General features: G+C 34.2%; 1 protein-coding gene across 1 annotated transcript; it reads left to right on the top strand.

The window, feature by feature from the left end:
* Window positions 1-2473: 2473 nt before the first annotated feature.
* On the top strand, window positions 2474-19909 carry LOC129230242 (uncharacterized). The gene is made up of 3 exons (XM_054864643.1): window positions 2474-2557; window positions 13211-13352; window positions 19269-19909. The coding sequence occupies exons 1-3, from the start codon at window positions 2474-2476 to the stop codon at window positions 19907-19909; spliced, it is 867 nt and encodes a 288-aa protein (XP_054720618.1).
* Window positions 19910-21363: the final 1454 nt, after the last annotated feature.

The raw sequence follows: 21363 nt of genomic DNA, 5'->3' as shown, positions 1-21363 counted from the left end.
TGTGTGTGATCGAGTAACGGATATTACTCTTTTAATATTAAAATTATAACTATGCCTCCTTGACAAGGAGCATAATTCTGCTTTGCATAAAAAAACATAAGTTTCTATACCCAATAGGTTCTTGTAGTATTTTGGTAACGGAAGGACATGAAACTGGCACCTTAGAAATGGACCTATTTCACGGTTGAAAAAAAAGAAATTTTAAATTACTTACCAAAAAGTTTAACTAGACATTCAAAAGATAAAAGTTAACCTCAATACTATATGCTGATAACAAGTGTATTGAAATAACAATATGTAACAAAAAAGAGATTTTTTGCTCTGTAAAAACACTAAGAGAAAACTTGGTTTTGCACTTGATTTTCCGAAAGTTATCAAACTACTGGGATAAAACAGGTTAAGATTCAAGAAATTCATTTATTTCTGAAGAGAAGTATATGACAAGTGACAGAATATTAATTTTTAAAACTCAAGTGTCACGTCTCCTTTTTCCTGGAATTCACCACCTCACTTCTTTATGATTGAATAGCTCCAGCATTTGCATATTCATCAGACACCTCATAAAACCTAAAGAAAAAAAAACCTTAGTGAAAATTTAGGTTAACTTTGTTTTTAGTACTCTTTGCAAAGGCAAGGGATTTTTGCCTTTTTAGGAACATGGGCCATAAAAAGAAAACCTCTTAACTAACCTAACATATACATTGATAACATGGGCATCCAGTTTGAGAACCCCAGGTATAGGTGGTTTATAAAGTTATTCTTATCTGGTAATTTTGCAGAAAAAATACCGACTTTGCTAGTCAAATTCAGAAAATAATGCCCAAGCTGAAAAATGCTGGCTGTTATACTTGTATATTATAGTAACCAGTTTACATCCCTGTAAAATAATAAATGTTATTTACAGGATCCTCAATCTCAAAACGGTAACTAATTGAGATAAATTTATCAAAATAAGAATGAGACAGAATAGAATACGAGTTACTGTGAAAGCACTTCTTTTAGTCAGCCGGAATTTTCGAGAAAAAGAAGTTATCGGTGATTTCGCGGGCTGAAAATTTCTCGAATTTTATATTGACAAAACCCAAAGTTGATAAATATATAGAGTTCAAATATTTCGCGAGGATTCGCGATACAAAATAGGAATAATTATAGCAAATAGAGATGTACGTAGCAAATCAGTCTCGAAACCTTTCTTACAAAATCAAATTTATAGAACTAATCTTTACTAATAATAAAGCTGAAAGTCTCTCTGTCCGGAGGATGTCTGGATGTCTGTAGGATATCTGTAGGATGTCTCTAGGATGTCTGTGACGCGCATAGCGCCTAGACCGTTCGGCCGATTTTCATGAAATTTGGCACAAAGTTAGTATGTAGCATGGGGGTGTGCACCTCGAAGCGATTTTTCGAAAATTCGATTTTGTTCTTTTTCCATTCCAATTTTAAGAAAAAAAAATATCATAAGATGGACGAATAAATTACGAAATTATCATAACGTGGAACCGTAACATGGGCACAAGCCAATTGGCGAGATACGAAATTATCATAACGTGGAACCGTAACGTGGGCACAAGCCAATTGGCGAGAAAATTCACTACACATCATTTGTAAATATACAGGCGAACCAAAAGACCTTTCAATTTGCTATTACGGGCGAAGCCGTGCGGGTACCACTAGTAATCATATAAAATAATAAACGACATTTAATTGCAAAAAATTGCAGATTACTGCATACACGCGTGTTTCGGGGGGTGCAAGGAGCGTCTTTTTCAGTGCAAAATAAGTGAGCTTATGGACGACAAAAGCAAATGCTTATGTACTTTTGTCGGATGTCTTTTCATGAATAAGCTCACTTATTTTGCATTGAAAAAAAACCCCGAAACGCATATATGCAGCAATCTGCAATTTTGTGCAACTGAAGCGCTGTTATTTATTATTTTACTTTTCACACGAGAACAAAGGTTTTTATTCACCTTTAATAACCATGCGTTTAGCATTCTAACTGACTTATTTAGGATTGAATAATGTTAGACTTGAAAAGTGTAAGACATCAATGTAATGATCTGATTATTCGGAAAAGAAAGTTTTGATTCAAATGAACCGGCTGATTCAATAAAGCAAAAATGAGTACAAGAAATACACCGCCAGCTCAGTCATTTCCAGCCGAGGACTGCAGTTTCGTGCTTATTAGCACTCATCAGCCCGGCATAGGAAAGTGACTGAGCTGGAGATGGAAAACCTCTTAAGGAAGCCAAGAGTGCCAAACAAACTGGTAGCTAATATAGAATTAGCAGACCAGATGAGTGACCGAAGCATTGGTTCGGTTCAACTCGAAGATTGAACGCGAGGCAAGGTATATCCAGTAAATTACCGCCCATTAGCCCCCAGGGCTAAAGCAGAAATACAAGAAATACACCGCCAGCTCAGTCATTTCCAGCCGAGGACTGCAGTTTCGTGCTTATAAAAATGAGTAATTATGTTTTTAAATGAAGAGAATTCTACATTCATTTTCAGAGAACTGTGTTTCGTTGCTAGTCAACAAGATATGGTGTCATTAAAAGTAAGCCGTTAACTCAAAATTTTCAATCTTTGATTATTAAAAGTATTTTATCGTAAAGCAGTAGGAAACGGTTACACATTTTAACTTATCTGCTTCTGAAAATATATCTGCTGTTGATTGCTAAAAATACAGTCAAGCCCGCTTATTAGAATGTCGGTTAAAAGAATATCTTGCTTAATGTAACACATTTTCCAAGTACCAAACCGTTGTTATTTTGATCTCGAATATTGGAATATCCCTCTTATTAGAATAATTTTTCATTGGAAATTGGCTATTCCATTAAGTGGACTGAACTGTAGGTAGTAATTAATTAAGACACTTCTTTTTCGATGTCGTAAAACTACCGAATCCCGTCGACACCATGTTTCTTTCCGTCTCAGTGGTTTTGCTTGACTTTTTCCGAGAAAACTCTCCCTAAAAGTGTGCAACACCCTTTCTCCCCCCTCTTTTCACTATTTGCAAGAAAAAGGAAAAGAAAAATCTCATTTTCCTAATAGAGTGGTTTCCTTCAGTCAAAAGTACTACTTTTAGTCACTGAAATTGATAGAATGAGTTAAAAAAAAATAACATGGACCCAGAAAATACTATCATTTTCCCAACAGTTATTTTTTAATTACTTTTTTTAAATATCCGATTTTGAAAACAAGGTGTGGTTTTTATGACGTCACAAATGATGCAAATTGGCGCATCTTTCTACCGCGTTTGAACGTTATGATAATCAAGAAGCGAATTAAATATTGCGCTCTACGCTTGCTATCAACCATATCGTTGCCAATACACGTGAGTAAAGATGCGAATTAAACATTTTGCTTGGCAACATGTTTGGCATTTGTGATTGGCAACACTGAATGGCATTTCATCATTTGTGATGTCGCACGACAGAAGCGTAAACAATAAAAGCGCACAGATTTCAGTAATTTTTTAAAAATAGTAAACTTAAACAAATTATTTAAAAAATGGTCAGATCCTATGTTTTTAAGCATGCTCTTTCCGAAAAAATACTTTTAAAATTTTGGAAACTAACCCATTTAAGGCAAATAAGAAGAAAAAAAGGAGACGACTGAGTTGATGCACCACGTGTTTGTAGGAAACAGTTAGTCATATACGCTTGATTCATTTAAGCGGGATATTTGATTCAAATATCCGGCAGTTTTCTTGTGTTAAAGCTTGTGCACTGTTTTTGAGGATTTCATTCATTAAAACGGGTGTTTCAATTAACCACTGATTCAATTACCCGACGCTCACTGCATTTGATTAATCTGGGTTTTGATCACGCAAGTAATTTCTTTCACATTACAAAACTGATAATATTTCCCTAATAGCTTAATAACAAACCAATACCTATTCTAAAAAAGTAATAAAAGTAATGAATGCTGAGATCAATAAACAACAAAATAATATGTATAATGGTTAAATAGTTATGTTATAAAAGTACATGCGTATATTTAAAAGAAGTAAGTTACTTCGAATTTAAATTATAAAATACTTGTTTTGGCTTCCACTTTGCCTTCCATCATTTTCAACAAAAAAAAAAAGAAAAAAAACCTGCCCAATATATATATATATATATATTGTCTTTTAATGCTGTTTACTTATTTTTTAATTTGTTTAAAATTTGTTAAGCAAAATATTTACATAAGCATACCAATCTTATTGGATTATCCGGAGAAATTATTCGATTAAACGGATATTTTTTTCAAAGCGGGTGATATTTTATCCGTTAGCCGATTTAGCGGGACTGGCAGTTCTTTTAATCCTTAAGCTTTATTTATTTATTTACTTATTTATTTATTTATTTATTTATTTATTTATTTATTTTTTGAGCGTCAACGAATTGCTATTTATCCACACTTGATTATTTTTGATGTTTCTTTGGTTTTTCAGATTACCATGACGACGAGAATAAGCCTTGCTCGTTGTATTTAATATTTATTTAGAGAGACTAATTTTCGTCGTCATGGTTTCAAATCGTCTGCGTTCATTCAAGACTCAACTCAAGGAAATTTTGAGTTTGAAAGCGTTTTTTCTTTTCCTTCTTTTTCTTTTTTGTGTGTAAAATAACGTTATTTCATGAAAAAAAAATATATAGATGAACTCAAATAGCAAACCTTCATCTAAATACAAAGTTTTCAGATTACTAATTTCCATCATTTAGGATTGATAAAAGATTAAAAAACTATAACGGTATACGCTGTAAATATAATCTTGGGGATAAGTGTACGAGTGGAAAATTGGCTAAAATAACTACTCGTATATGATAACTACAAGTATATTGCCATTTATTTTTTACGGATGTGCCTCGAATTACCTAATCTGGAAATTCCCCAGTCATAAAATGACGAGTGCGCATTTCTTCTCCACTTCCATTCCATTCCATTTGTAGAAATAAGAAACCCAGTGAGTAGGGGCTTATCGCAGTTGGTGATTGCGAAAGACATAATTTGAATTCAATACGTCGAAATTCAAATGATTGTGCCAGGGGCTACATACTTAATGTTTTAACTTTTATTTTTTTGTTCACGAAGAAAGCAGAAATATATCCCCCCCCCCCCCGTCCAAAGAAAAAGTTTTTAAGGAAAGGGTTTGCTTCGCAATTCCCATCTCTTTTGGGCTGCTTTGAAGAAACGATACAATGGGAATGTAGTCCGGTTGTTAAAAAGACGTTTGACCTTGAACGAGCTCATCTATGTTTGGGTTGAAAGAGGAGAAATTCGTACGCCTGGCACAGCACCAAAAATCCTTATCCGCAGCGCAAATCGACTTACTTCACCCCTGTTTCAATAAATGGAATAGTTTACACTATTCTCATCCCGAAGTAATAGTTATTATTGTGTAATTAAAAATATCAGAAGTTTAATTTATTTATTTATTTATTTTGACCAAAACCATGTGATTAGGATATCGACAGCCATGCGCGGTTTCAAACCAGGGCTGCAAGGTGAAAAATTAGGAAAATAACCAAACCGCTTCTTGAAATTATCCGAAAATAGCAGGGTTGGCAAGTTTCTGCCGAGGTGGTTAAATCCAGGGCTGCGGAGTCGGAAGGAAAATGGCCGACTCCGACCCCCGACTCCGACTCCTGGATTTTGAAACGCCCAACTCCGACTCCAACTCCGACTCCGACTCCGGATTTTTTTAATTGTATTTTTCAATTCCCTCTCTCCTTTCAGGAGAAGGGGGGAAACCTTTAAACAGAGATTAAAATATTAATTCCTTTTTATGAAAATTTCGCATTTTTTTTGTAAACCCAAGATGCATACAACGTTAGAAATTCAATTTAAAAATCAAATTTTCCAACAGTTACGAGTTTAAAAATGAAATGACTTAAAAATTCCTTTAAAAAAATTGAAAAGGATTACCTTGCCCCCTTTAATATTTAACAAATAGATATTGATCAAATCGTGTGTTTTCAATTTTTGAAAACTGTAATTTGAGAGGAAAAAAGCTTTTTTTTTCTAAGTCCAAGTTCTTGAGAGGGTGTGGTTTGCCCCGGGTGACACCCATGTGGTAGGTGACACCTAAAGTTAATTTCAGAGTTTATAAAAGGTATAAATACTTTAATTCTGAAAATTCTCCCGATTATATTTTAAATTATATTTCATCAATAAAATTTCAACGAAAATAGGGCACATATGCGTCAGGAGCAAATTTTACACAAAATGCGGCGGTATACAGATTTATACGAATAGTTTTTACTATACCTATATTTCTTCTTCGCTAAATTTTTAATTTCAATTTTATTGGCTGCTTTAGAATTAACCTTAATGTGAAGATTTTAAGATTAACTGCAATTATTTAGTATTGTAATCAAGAAATCATTTATACTTATTTTGCTCCAAATTTTTTAGTGAGAACCAAACTTATAGAAATAGTCTTAATAAAGAAAAAAAACATTAGATTATTTCATCGGATCTTTTGTATTCGTGTTTTCGCGCAAGAACTTATTTGAATTTGTCGATCACTCTCAAAAGTTTCCACCTGAGGTACGGGCCCCGACTTACTAAATTGTTACGTCCCTTTTACTATTTTATAACTGAGATCGAACAAAACACTATATTTTTATTTTTATTTGAAATTGATTACTTGAAAATGTTAGGCGATAAAACTGTTTGCTGACAGTTGCTATATATTAGTTAAGTTAAAAAGCAAGCAAACTAAGGGACGGCTGCAGAAAGTTCGATAAGCACTCAAGCTAGCTGATTGCCATTGTAGCAGTTATTTTTTTTCATTAGTAACTTTTTATACATGTAATCGAACCAATTGCTAGTAGTCAGTTTTTAAAAAATGCAATGAGAGTCAGTAAAAATGAAAGACAAAAAGAAGCCCGGAGTCGGAGTCGGAGTCGACATGTTTTCTAACGACTCCGACTCCGACTCCTTTACCCCAAAATTAGTCCGACTCCACAGCCCTGGTTAAAACCACTGGTAGAAACGGTTAAAACCGGCGTGGCAAAAACCACTTTCTGCCACATTTGTGGCAGAAACTGGCAAAAACTCACAAAATGAAAAATTAATCCTTTAAATACAACAGAAAATGCATGGAAAAAATAATTAATTGTTAAACGAAGCACTGTAATTTTATTGGAAAATTATCACAATTCAAAATCAAATGTTACATTGTTGGGACCCTGCAATTGCGTCTTCGAAAAGGTGGTTTCTAAAATCTAAACAGGTTCTCAATTTAATATGCACAAATGAGAAACTTAAGAATATTCTTGAAACAGAAGAGCTAGCAGACAATGCATCAAGAAGCAAACAATGTTTGCGAAACTTTCATCTATTGTATTACTGGTCCACCATGTAGTAACTGGGGTTGTGGTAAAAATTTGACTAGAAAAATAAGTTTTGAGTAATGGGGCCAATTTGTTTTGCAAAGCTGTGACATTAGGTACAAAATTCTAGGCAAATAAAATTCTGGCACTTTCTTCTTGAAACACATGACATTATAATTTCAATCACAAACAATTTAGAGGAAGCATATAAATGAGCAAATTACAATCAGTAATGCCCGTTTAATTCTGTATGTCCCTCCTCTTTCCTAAGCTCTCCCGTATGATTTTTTATCCTTTGTTAAATTAATCCAAATACTATGAGCCTCTGTAATTGAAAAGTTCACTTTCTGAACTAAATAAAGGGCACTAGCATTGGATTTTATTTTTTAAAATGATGATATGATGTTTAATTTTTTAGTTGACTTAAACAAATATCATTTGCTAATTACTTGAGTTATTAAAGACACTTTTAAGTTTTTGTCTGTTTCTGCCGGTTTTTACCGGTTATAACCAGTTTCTGCCACTGGCACGGCAAAAACTAGTTTCTGCCGGCAGAAAGTCAACCCTGGAAAATAGCCAACCTGCAGGAAAACCGCTCTCCCTTGTCGCTTGCAGATATCCAGTCGAACCCCGCCATTCGCCCGGCTCTCTACTCATCCAACTTGTTCAAGCACAAAATTGAACTCATTTAAACGCTTCTTCGCTAATCGGAGATTCTGAGCATTTTGACGTCACTTAAAGAAGTTGATCGAAGACCACAGACAAGAGCTGACGACGGAAGATCTCCAAGAACTGCACCGGGGAGTAGCAAGAAAAAGTATTTGAAGAACCTTCTTCAGGTGAAGAGGAATGTAGTAAAAAAAACATTACCACGACACAGAAATTAAAGAACAGTGTTACCACCAGGGTTGCCAGACGTCCCGGATTTCAAGGGACAGTCCCGTATTTTGAAAAATTGTCCCGCGTCCCGTTTAACTTCCATACGGGACGGCTAAATCCCGTATTCTAGCCTATTACAATATTTTACAAAACGAGGCTTTATTTTAAGGGGAAAAAAATTAGTAAAGCAAAAAATGTGAAAAAAGAGCAAAAAGAAAATCATGTGGCAGCAAACGCAAAAAAAAATTTTTCCTTTCACTTTGTTTTTTGTTTTGGCATGGGCGGCAGACCAAATATTACTTCCTCTTTGCTCACTGACTAATGTTGGAAATATACCACTGCGTGCGTTGGCAATCGCAATGAAAACGATTTTTATACTTTGATCGGCGACATTTTGTAAAGTTTAATGCTTTGATTCAGTGGCGTAGCTAGACCCGACTTTCGGGGGGGGGGGGGGTTACTTCTTATATATATATATATATATATATATATATATATATATATATATATATATATATATATATATGTATACATACATATATAATATATATATATACATATAAAATATATATATATATATATATACATATATAATATATATATATATATATATGTATAATCGCTTGGAATTTTTCCCTTTTCTTCTTTTTTTTCTTTCTCTTCTCTCTTCTTTTTCCCTTTTTTTTGAGACTAACTTTTCGGGGGGGGGTTTGTCCCCAAACCCCCCCCCTTAGCTACGCCCCTGTTTGATATGATTGAATTTCTCAAATTTTTCCTAAAGAAACATTCTACGTCGGAAAGCACCCCCTAAAAATACATCATATCCAGTAATTGCCCTCAACCTTAAAAAGTATCCCCCCCCCCCCGCTCCCTCGCTTTCACTCTTAGAAGCCTGTCCCGTATTTACTGTTCTGAAATCTGGCAACTCTGTTTACCACTGACTGGGAGAAAACACAGAGCGCAGTGGCGGCGAAGCGAGGGTGGGGGACTGCCCCCGCACTTTTTTCATCATTAATGGTTGCCTCATCATTAAGATTTCAATTTCAAAACATTCTGGGTGAGGTTACCCGGATATTATCGCCAACTAATATTGTTTAAAATTTCAGTTTTGAGACTTCAATTTTTAAAATTTTCCAGGGGAAAATCCCCGAGCGCACTCCTTCCTTTCTTTAAATTCAAAAATGACCTAAATTTGCGCTTTAAAAACTGCAGTTTGAGGGGGAAAATTCAGGAAGAGAACGTCCCTAGATAGCGTAAAACTGCGTTTTTAAAACTCCAATTTAGAAAGAAAAAAAAGTAACAAAATCCGGAGATATTTTTCTGAAGTACCCAAAGGGAGTTCAAGACTGAGTTCTTAGGATTTCATCAGTTCAAAAAAAAAAAAAAAAAAAAATACTGGGAGAACTACCCAACCCTTTCGTTCCTCCTTCTGGAATAAAATTTTAAAAGACGTTTAAGAAATGCTTTAAACTTTTCAAATTTTCTAGGAGAGAACCCCAAAAACCCCTTGCTCTAAGTTTACTAAAGATGGCTTTAATTTGCTTCTTTAGGACATTAGTTTAAGTTTTTTTCCCTGAAGAGCCTTCCTTATTCTTACATGAACAAAGACAGTCCAAACTTCTTCGTTTTTATTATTTATTATTAATTAGACTTCATTAAAAAAAACATTACGGGGACATCCTTGGAAGCTCCTCTACATTCTCCAAATGTTGACAAAACTCTACCAAAACGGAAGTTTTTAAAACTACAATTCCAAAAAATTTACGCAAGAGAACATCAACCCCCCCCCCCCGTTTACTCAAGATAGCCTAAAATAGTCTTCACCTTTCAAAAACAAATTTGCCCCCCCCCCCACTTATAAGCCCCTTTTCGCCGCCTCTGACAGAGAGTGATGAAAAAATAGCATAACTGTGGTCAACGGAACATTAACTTGTTCAACGACAAAGCTATTGGTCAAAGGTAGAAAACATTGGATAGGTTTTCTAAGAGTTCCGAAGTTATTCTGTAGTTATTCGGAGGCAATTTTCTAAAAGGTATGTTTAAGGTATGTTATTTTCTAAAGGTATGTAAAGGATCATTCTTAAATTAACTTCTGATTTAGTGTTACCAACATATACAGAGAACATCAAAGCAAATTAAATGATGAATTTAATGCAAGTCTCAAACTGTCAGATATTTGAGCCAAACTTTGAGCTTCTTTGATCAACACAAATCCCATTAAGTTTTTCAAAATTGAAGCTCAATGAAAAATAATCACTGGGTTTGTTTTTAGTTGAATTAGTTTTGCATTCATTTTCTAGCTATTAATTTAGTTTGTAGCAATGTTTATACTTTGCAGTTATGTTTTTGTTCTTGCAATGAACTATAGAGCAAAATTAAACTAAAAAACTTAAACTACTCCCAAATGTTATTGCGAGTGAGATTTATTTTGCTTGTTACTTATTACTTATGGCACAAGGAGTTCGCCAACTTCTTCCGGATTTTAAAAGGGGTTCGCGAGCAGGGTTGCCAGACGTCCGGATTTCGAGGGACAGTCCCGTATTTTGAAAAATCCCCTGTCCCGTATTCTAGCTAATAAAAATATTTTACAAAACGAAACATTATTTTAAGGGGAAAAATTAAACAAAAAATGTGCAATAAAGAGTAATAAGAATCATGTGGCAGCAAACGAAAAAAATATTTTTGTTTTAATTTAGTTTTTGTTTGGCGGCAGACCATGAGGAGCCGAATGATTGCTTCCTCTTTGCTCATTGACTAATGTTGGAAATATATCTCTGCGCATGCGTCGTCAATTGCAATGAAAATGATTTTTATACTTTTAATCGGCGACATTTTGTAAGGTTAAATGCTTTGCTACGATTGAACTTTTCAGATTTATCACGAACAGACGTTCTACGTCGGAAAGCACCCCTTGAAAATACACCATATATAGTAACTGCCCTCAACTTCAAAAATATCCTCCCCCCCCACTCCTAGAAGCCTGTCTCGTATTTATTGTTCTTAAATCTGGCAACCCTGTTTGTGAGTGAAAAAAGGTTGAGAACCGCTGTTCTAGCAGTGCAAAAAAACACATAAAAGAAATAAAACACCTGAAAGATTTTCATCTGATGTTTTTACGGATGGGAACTCCCCTTTCAAACAGTAGCATAAACATCCCTCTTCCCCCCCCCCCACATTCCAGTCATGCCATCAGCTCATCTCGGTGCAACCAGAGTGCAATTACATTTTTATTTATGAATTTCATCTGCAATACTGAATATTTATTACTTTTCAGAGATTTAAATGAGCAATCAATTGTGACCTAGGCACCGAAAGTTTAAATTATCAATCTAGGCAATCAAGGTTTAAATAAGAAATCAGTTGTGTTGTGACCTTGAACCAGGAGTGCCCCGAACTAAAATTTTTGGAAGGGAGAAAATTCTTAATTTGCCGAATGCACTCCAGTTTTACCGACTGGTAAAAATTTTTTAAAAAAATCTAAATTTTGCGATATTTGCTTTCAATTTGCCATATTGACAGCAAAATTTGCCAAATAAGGAAAGTTGGGAGGTCCCAGTGACCTCCCATGGCCTCCTATGGAGGCGAATCTTCCAGCCTCGCATTAATCCAATTTACTTTATACCTTATGTGAAAAAATGTTTCACCATTTGTACAAATGCTATTCGAATAACCTTCTGGAACAAATTGTGTAGGAATAGCGAGGTTCCACTGTATAGTTTTAATGGTTTAATGTATTAGTTATGTCTCAACGAAAGGACGACAAACTGAGGAATTGCTATGGGCAGTAGAAACTGTAACTACGCTACTGCATATAAGTGGGAAGCCCCATGGAGTTCTTTTGGAGTCGAAATTAATATGTAAAAATAAAATGTGGCCAAACTACTTCAAACTCAGCTCATTCTATATTATTTTTATCTGTAAATAATTAGACTGTGCTGCTATTTTTAAAAAAATGTAAAATAAAGTCGGACTTCGTATGTTTTTCAAACGAAAAAGGAAACCTTATGGAAAAGTTTGAGCGTGCAGAGCATGAACTCGAACTGCTTTTTCCCTCTCCTGTAAAAGTTTAAGAAACGGATTGATCTGGTTTCGATTCTGAATTCTCCTTGTGAAGAAGATTATCAATGAACGTATTTTTAAATAGATTTTAAAATAGTGACATTCAGCGTTTTTGCTTCCCTCACGCTACGTCACTTCTGAAAGCTGGGGTGCCCACCTAGGGAGGGGGGAGGGGTGATAATGGCGCAAACCGCACCATTGAATTTTTTAGGGGGGCTGTTTTGTGGGGTATTTTTTACTTTTCTTGCGGGGGCTCTTGATTTGGGAGTGGGGGTCTGTGCGATATTTAGAAGGGGGCATCCCTTATCCTGGGGGGGGGGGCTGCTGAATTGAAGGAAATGACTGCGATACTAATTCATTTTTTCCCAATCTTCTTTCCTATCTCTTTTAAATATGAGGGGAAAAAAACCTTTGTCCCTTGACAACCTTCACTTTTATCGCCTACTTACGCCTTATCAGCAAGCTAGCTCGCCAAAAGGGAGCCAACTTAATAAAAATAAACATTGTGACGTATGAATTCCCAATACAGCTCTTTTAGTTCCAGTGAAACGGGTTTTGTTTTGATTGCAGCATGAATACCGTTGAAGGAGACTCATTTGATGTGAAACACTGGACAAAAGTTGTTGAAGGAAGAAAATTGGAATGTGCTTCCGTAACTTGGAAAATATCGAAGTTTTCGTCAAGAGCACGGAAGGCAGACGAAAAATTAGAAAGTGAACAGTTCATTTGCTCAGATGCTTTTTGGGTTTTAAGTGTATATCCGAATGGAGAAAAATGGCTGAAAAGCATTGGTCAACTAGGAATTTATTTAGAGAAAACTCATTCTACCACGCAAAAGCACGTGGTTAATGTTAAATTCAGTCTACCATGTTATGATGAAGGAAGCTTAAGCCGGAAAACAAAATTTTCGTTTGTAGGAAACGACTCTGGTTGGGGTTTTCCAGATTTTCGTTAAAAGAAATGAAGTGCTACGAAAAGAGGAAGGATATTTATCCGGAGACGTACTTACAATCAATTGCAAAGTGTTAGTATCCGGAAAAAACAACTTCGGGCTTTCATCTGTTGAAACAGCGAAACATCATATAGGTAAAGGGTTTTTTTCCCCCCTCTTAACTCCAACATTTGAATTTCGAAAATTTTATTTCATTGTTATAATTATTATTCATCCTGACAACAAGTTAGTTGTAGTTGTCTTGTGTCAGCTAGGCTGACAATTTTGGGGTACAAGGCCGCTGCTTCATTTTTCCAACGGTACCGTAATTTGGTGCGAAGTACGACTTCCACAGTACACACATACAGTGGCGGCGATTAGGGGGAAGCCGCCTCCGCCCCCTTTTTATGGTTCATTTATTTATTTTTTTTTTCCAATTTAGAAACCAAAACTAAAAATTATAAAAAAAAAAAAAAAAGCAAAAGTGTCAAAATTTTCAGATTATAATTACTTATTTTACTTTGTATACCTGTTTACGAAATATTATTTAGCACAAGCAGTAACTTTTAATTTGTGTATTCATTGTTTAAATATTAGTAAATCAATTGTTTTACTCAAACGAGCCATTCTTGCTTAATGAAATTATTACCAAGTATTTGTGACACTTAAGGGTAAATAACGTAAGTCTAATTCATGTCCAAGTGTTTCTTTGGGGAAAGTTATTGTTTACAAAATTCATCAAAATCTTAAGAAAAACGTGAGTTAAATTGTTTGATTTGCATCAATTACCACTTATATCGTTCCCTCAGACAAGTAGTAGGATTGATATCTTAGTGTTATTTCTGTGATTGGATGTTTTAGTGTTGCTCTGAGGCGACGATATGCTTTCAAAACCAGCCTTATCAAAATTTTGTACTTTTTTTTTTTCCCATTTTCTTGCAGACGCTAAAAATCCTATGGTTTTTAGTCGTTGTTTTTTTTTTTTTTTTTTTTTGAATTCCCCCCCCCCCCTTCTTTTAGTTCCAATCGCCGCCTCTGCACCATGCTATAAGGATTATTTTATAGGGTAGGCAACCATTCACAGCACAACAACATATTCCCACAGAGAAAAACATGTTATAATATGTCAAGAGTTTCGACGCTCAGATGCTTCCTGGGTTTTGAATGTATTTTCGAATGGATTAAGACGCAATAAAAACATTGGGTACAGTCAAGTGCCCATACTTAGGACAGTTTTGAACTTTTACCTTTAGTAGCACATTAATCACATGTTTTCCATTTGAACGTAGTATTCTATTTTTAGGATGTGCCCTAGTACTTCAGCTCAGGACAAGGTAGAGATGAGTAGATGAGTCCCTTTAAAAACAAAACAAAAAATGGTCATTGTCCGAAGTTAGGGACCCCTCTCTTTAACTTGAGACACTTAACATTTTGATCTTTCTTTCATGTATGCAGCAATAGATAATCGTTTGGGGCACAAACTATCATTTTAAAGAAGTTTATTTTACAACCCAATAAAAAAAATATCATCTTTTGCATGTAATATTTCTACGTTTCCCTCTGTATTTGGAAGCATAAAAGCAATTGTGAACCCAAATAGTTCTTAATGCAGTTGATTTTTAGCTTTCCATATTCCTCATTTCACATCTTTTCACAATTCATTTTCGTTCCTTCATAATACTTAAAATTCACAACAAACAAATGAGTCTCATCTATTCTTTGAGATCCATTTTCATTAGTTGAACTAACATAAGTAATATTTTGGCAAAACATCTTTTGCTCATCAATAATTTCCATTTTTTTTCTTTTTTTTTTTAAGTAAGGACAACTTTTCTGTTCTATTACTGTGTGACTTTTTTATCATCAGAATAGTCATCATTTTTAAAAATTTTTGTACCTATACTTTTTTTCTTAATACAATTATACACTTTATTTTCACAACATTTCTAAAACACATTTTTTATACCTTGGAACAGTGTCCCAAGCTTGGAGCGTATTTGCAATTACTCAAATTTATGAATAAATTAGTTGAACCGAATACGTTAAGTGAAAATGAATTTACCCAAATAAGCCACAGTTACATAGCCGAGATGAAATGTGAAACAAATTCAGACTAATGCTGCTCAGTTATTGTATGTCACCAAAGTTATTTCCATACTTAAAAATCGCATATTTTTTCGAAATTTTCAAAATCATTAAACTAACCCATAAAGCTAAAACACCGACATAGCAGGGTCATTCCACGCGAAATGCGCAAAAATTCCAAAAACGTGGTGGTTGCATGGCAATAGATTTTTTTATAAAAATTTGACATACTGGTTCATTTTATGCATATATAAAAATATCTCAAATATTTTGTCTTAATATTTTTTATTTTAGTAGTTACATGCTACTGAAGTTTGGGCCAATTGAACATCATTCTCAAAAGTGCTAAATATTGCATTTTTGAATCCTTGTATTTTATTACCTAGTTAATGCAAAAAATAAATAAATAAATAAATAAATCATATTGGCGTAATCTTTGGATTAAGGCTATTCATATATCTCCACATTTGCTATTTTTATTGCAATAATTAACTTGTAACTGAGTTGTAAAAACTGAATATATTTCAATTTTCTCAAAATCAAGCGTTTTATTTTTTATTCTCAAGTTTTAAGGAATGCATTAGTGTTGCTGAAATAAATATCCAATATAGTGCTAAGGGTCATAAGTTATGAAGCTGAATTTAAAATCCTTTGTTTCAAACTCTGTTTTAAACTTAGAGACATTTTGCAATATGGTGATTTTCCTCCCTAATGTAGGGACAAATTTAAATGAGGGAAACTTTTGACAACTGTCAAATTTTGCAAGAATGTAGGTCATCATATCTACTATTTGCTTGAAGAAACTAAAAATTTGTTTTTGATTTCTAAACTTGAAATAAAATGCAGAACAACATTTTTTTTTTTTTTTTTTTTTTTGCAATTTATGTGAATTTTCCGGAAATCGAAAGATTACATAAAAAGGTTAATTTAGCAAATGCAAATGAATATAACACCGATTTCAAACTTTAAAGATACTATATACAACCATAAGATAAAATTATAAATCACTTATGCAGATTATAATTAAATTTTAATCAAAAAAAAGGGACAAATGAAATTACTGAAGTACGATTTTAGTGTTCATTTCTTATTATTTTTAAAACTTTTGCTTCTTTCACTGATGTTGAAACACGGATTTTCGATGTGCAATGGGAAATGGGGACGAAGCAATGATTTTTACGTGCACCCGAAATAGCTTTTGGTAGTACTTCCTCTTTATTTATTTTTCGCTGTTGAAGCTTGCTTTCGGTATTCACAACATTTACTGAAGGGACAAAAAAGAACTTAATATTTTTAACTGCTGCAGTACAGAAGGAAAAAAGATCTTTTGCAGTTAGAATTTGATTGTTATATGGTCTGTGTAAAATTGCTCTTGCTGCCAGTCTTTTGACAGTTCCAACAATTGCCATCGCAAGAACTTTTACCGTGGCTTGTAGCAAAAAAGTGCCACTCGGCTTTTAAATCAAAATCGGATTCATGACAGCAAATGTTGGCAAAGTTCTTACGACTTTTGTAGAGTACCGAAGAGCCATCACTAAAATATATTAGTTTCTGAACCAACGAAATTTTTTTCTTTAATATATGGTATTACCACAGTTTGAAATGAAAATATTGTCACTGTATCATGTGTGGTGTGATCACTAATGATACAGATAGAGACTGTCAAGAGTTGGTTTACGCTGTTTTTTATTAAATAAACAAATCTTTTAAATATTTTGATTGAGACTTAGCAATAAAATGATGTTTGTCAAAATGCTCATATTCCCAGCTAAAGAATCAAAGAATTCTTCAGCTGATTCAACTTGGGTGATTAAGGTTGACCTAGCTGTTAAAATCCAACGTTTATAAGTAAATTCATCCGTATTTTGAAAAACATCAAACTTTTCTATCTCACTGCGAAAACTTTGATTTAAACACTGATTACATTCTTCAAACATGCATTTTTCATTATGTATACTGTAAACATATAGTTCTATTAAATTTTCCAGTGAATAATTAGGTTTAATGGAATGTAGCATTAATTTCATGTTTTGATAGATTGTACAGACACACAGAGTGTGCACCACTACTGTCTGCCAGTACATAGTGCTTTGGTCTCATCTCCGCACACTTACTAAATCCAATTTTTTCATTTGTATGCTCTACTTTTTTACATTGACCCATCCTAATATACTGCCAAAATTTCAAGCTCCTCCTCACATCAAAAGATGGTGCTCAGTGCTGAAATAGTTGTCAAGTTTTGCTAAATTTTGAGTATTTTTATCTAATTATGCTAGAAATGTTTAACTAAAACCAAATCATTGCTGTTTATTAACGTGTTTAAAACACGTTAAATGTTTATTTCCGTGTTTGTAATGATTGAAAACTTAATTTACATTTAAAGCTTCCTGACTTTTTAGCTTGAGAGACTTTTAACTACCGAGTGTTCCGCTATCTGGGAAGGTAAAGCCTTTCGATTTAGTTCATTAACTAGCAAAAGAAACTTATAGTCCTCCTCATTTGTTAAAATTTTATTGAATTCCTAAATCGGATGAACACCTCTTTCAGCTTTATCATTTACCACTCATATTTCTTTTACTTGGTTTCTACCTCTTCTGTCTTTGGCATTATCATTAAAATCGCTAGGGAGAGTGTTGGAAAAGAATCGCTAATATTCGTACGAGAAAAAAGCTCGATTGTTCTTTCTGTTGCGAAATCTGCAAGACTAGTGTCGTATTTTAAGAATTCTAACTGCACTGGCTCTCTAGCATTTCTCAAATCTTTGATTTTCTTCATTCCCACAATGATTTCGGCTCTTTCTTTAGCTAGAACTCTGTCCGACCAACCAACTAATTCATCTGAAAGGTAGCACAGGTGATTTCTAATCAGGTGATTTGCTAAACAAGTGATTCTTCACTTCCGGATCAGCTATTTCACATTTTTTAAGTTTGTCCACAAATTTAAGTCGTTTCCTGAAGTTTCAGTATCAAGTGGAGCTTTTACCCAGCTCTTGTTGTACAAATGAGCAGTAACCTAAATAAATCGCTTTTTCCCTCTTCATTAGATAAAAAACCTTTTAGCCTTTAGATATCCATCTAGCATTAGGAATAGCAGCTGGTGCTTGCTCTCCAGTAAATTTTTTCAGGTTGCCTAAAATGACCGATGCCATCTTCTTTTTAGAAATATTACGCTATATGTTCATTACACTAATTTTCAAATTTTAGAAAGATATTATGTCAAATAAATTGAGAGCATCCTTTTCCTTCTGTTGAACTGGTTAATGTGGTTTTGCTTCTACTGGCAGCTTGCCAATTTCCCACGTTAAATGTGATCCGGTGGTATAGTCTGCCTCTGATAAGTTGATTTGCGATCAGCTAAAGCGTGAACAGGTTAATTTGTTAAAATTGGGGTGAGGAAACCAATTGCAAAAAAAGAGCACTACGTCTCTTTGTTGACGCTGACTATTATTGTCGTTGTGTCAATCTAAAATGTTCTCCTCTTTTAACGAAAAACGTAAATAAGCGCGTCAAAGACACATATCTTTTTATCATAGCCAAACTATAGTCTCATTCAAATGTTTGGCAACACTGAAGCTTACAGCGTTTATCATTGTCAAAGTGACTCAGCCCCAGAACTTACATGGATGGTGGATGCTTTACTTGCCAAATCGATTATCTTCATAAAAAAAAAAAAAAAAGTCGAGAAAAGTGATGAAGAAGATAGTGTTATCGATAGAAGTGAATGGGCTCTCATGTTACAGTCTCTGCCATCACACGATCAGAAATGTACTGAACCAAAAGTTTAATATAGATTCACATTCTAAGCATTGATTGAGCACTATTGAAGTAGAAATGAGGATTTTTTTTTTTTTTTAAAGTGGAGTTAATCGATTTCGTAACTGAGGCATCCATATATAGGCAATTCAGTTTCAGTTTTAACTATTATATTGCTAATATTCTTTGTGTATATACATGACATTTGTTTTACTTTTATTCAATATATTTCAGACCAGGACCTACCTCAGAAAAAAGACGCTGCTACAAATACGTCATCGAACGATATCGATACATTTTCTTCATATCATAAGCCGCCCACAGAAGAAAGCAATTTACACTCGTTATCAACAGCTTTTGAGACTTTGTGCAACAACCAGAGATTTACTGATGTCATTCTGAAAGTAGGCAAGCATGAATTTCCGTCGCATAAGCTGGTGCTGACAAGTCGATCCAAGGTGTTCGAAGCCATGTTCGATCACGACATGCAGGAAAGTCGACAAGACACTGTCGACCTTGTCGATATGGAAGTCGACACAGTCAAAGACATGCTTCGTTATATTTACTGTGGCAAAGTGCGTCAACTATCTTCCGAAGAAGCTCTTCGCCTGTATGTTGCTGCAGATAGGTATGACTTGCAAGAATTGGTGCGCTATTGCCGTAAGATAATATTGAACGAGTTATCAATCGACAATATTTGTGAAATATTTACTGTTGCCGATTTGCACAGTGACCATTTACTCATGGACGCCGCGAAATCCCTTCTAGCAAAAAACATGAAAGAAATTTTGAAGACATGCAAGTGGAAGGTATTTGGGAAAGAGAACACCAACTTGTCATTTGATTTACTTCAGTCAGCAATTCTAAATGACTAATCTTAGAATAATGCGCTATTTACGAATAATTGTCGACTGTACTGATTAACAGATTAAATTATTTCCAATCTCTTATTTGTGAACCCTCAATTCTCCGGAATTTAATTTTAAAGTTCTTTTCCACCATCCATTTATATAAAATGCCATTTTAGTTTAGCTGTTGGCGTTTACTACTGGGTGTTTGAGGAACACTCAAATTGCATGTAAATCCTTTCTAACATTATAAATGCGAAAGTGACTTTGTTTGTTACTTTTTCACGCCCTCAACCGATCATCACGAAATTTTGTGTGCACGTTGTCAAAGATGCCGGGGTGAACATAGGATACTTTTCATTTAGAAAAAAAGTATTTCATGATTTTTATTCCAATTATAAAGAAAATCATAAATTTTAGAGTATCTCATTGAAAAAAGGTCACACTCGTTCGATTTTTGCAGCATGTTAAAGCTCTTAAAATGCTGCACAATGTGAACTTTACCCAAAGTTCGAGGGATAACTAGAACAGCCCCTAACACTTCATTTTAAGTTAATTTCGTATTGTAAACAAGGTGTATCTTCATTTTTTAAAGTATCGTCTTCGATTTCTGCTCACGGAATTTCCGCGAGTTCAGTTTTAACCATAGACTAATAATAAGAGTAGACCGAGCTTTCCCAGACTTGCTAAAGAAAAAATTGGTTCATGGATACATTATGTGACTGGTGGGAGGCTTGGCGAAAACTTTGGCAGCATGGTTGCTAGATGGCAACATGATCTGTAGTTTGGCACTCGACATGTATTTTAAGACGTGTTTTCATTATAATTTTTTTCCAGGTGCAGAGATTGAACTGTTTTTTATTTAGTTATGCATTATTTTGACATTAGTAATTAGTTTTTGATCACAGTTTTCAGTAACTTTTATTTCATTTGAAAGTGCTACATCAGCGTTGACTTGAACGTAATGGCGTAAACGTTTTGCGTTAACGCAAAAATGCACAAATCGGTATCTTAAATTGAAATTATAGGTAAAAATCTTACCGTTTGCCGATTCTTTTTGGGCGCTTGCATCTTTAATTTCTTAGAGATTTATTGAAATTGAGTAAAGAAAATGCACAGTACTATCGAAACGAAAAACTCGCTATATTAACAAAATATTTACAACTTAGAATAACAAATTTACAACTCGGACTCCATAAAAGATCATTCTTCCGTGTTCCATCAATTCTGTTTATTTTATTTCTTGCGAGCGTTGATCGTTTGCTACGATCAAAGCCCGCTGTTGCTTGATTGTTTGATTTTTTTAAAGTAATAAATTTCATGTGCATGTGTTGGAAAGATAAAATAGAATGGGTCATGTACAGAGGTTTCATATAAAAACAGTAGCATGTATATATAAAAGTAGAAAATTTTGTTGTTTCACTTTTTGTGCATTGCTAAAAAGATTTCTATTTTAACAACTACACTTGGTCTACATTCAA

The sequence above is a fragment of the Uloborus diversus genome, chromosome 9 (assembly GCF_026930045.1).
Source record: "Uloborus diversus isolate 005 chromosome 9, Udiv.v.3.1, whole genome shotgun sequence".
Taxonomy (NCBI): domain Eukaryota; kingdom Metazoa; phylum Arthropoda; class Arachnida; order Araneae; family Uloboridae; genus Uloborus; species Uloborus diversus.
Note: the sequence above shows the minus strand (reverse complement) of the source record. Positions and strands in the feature narration are given on the sequence as shown.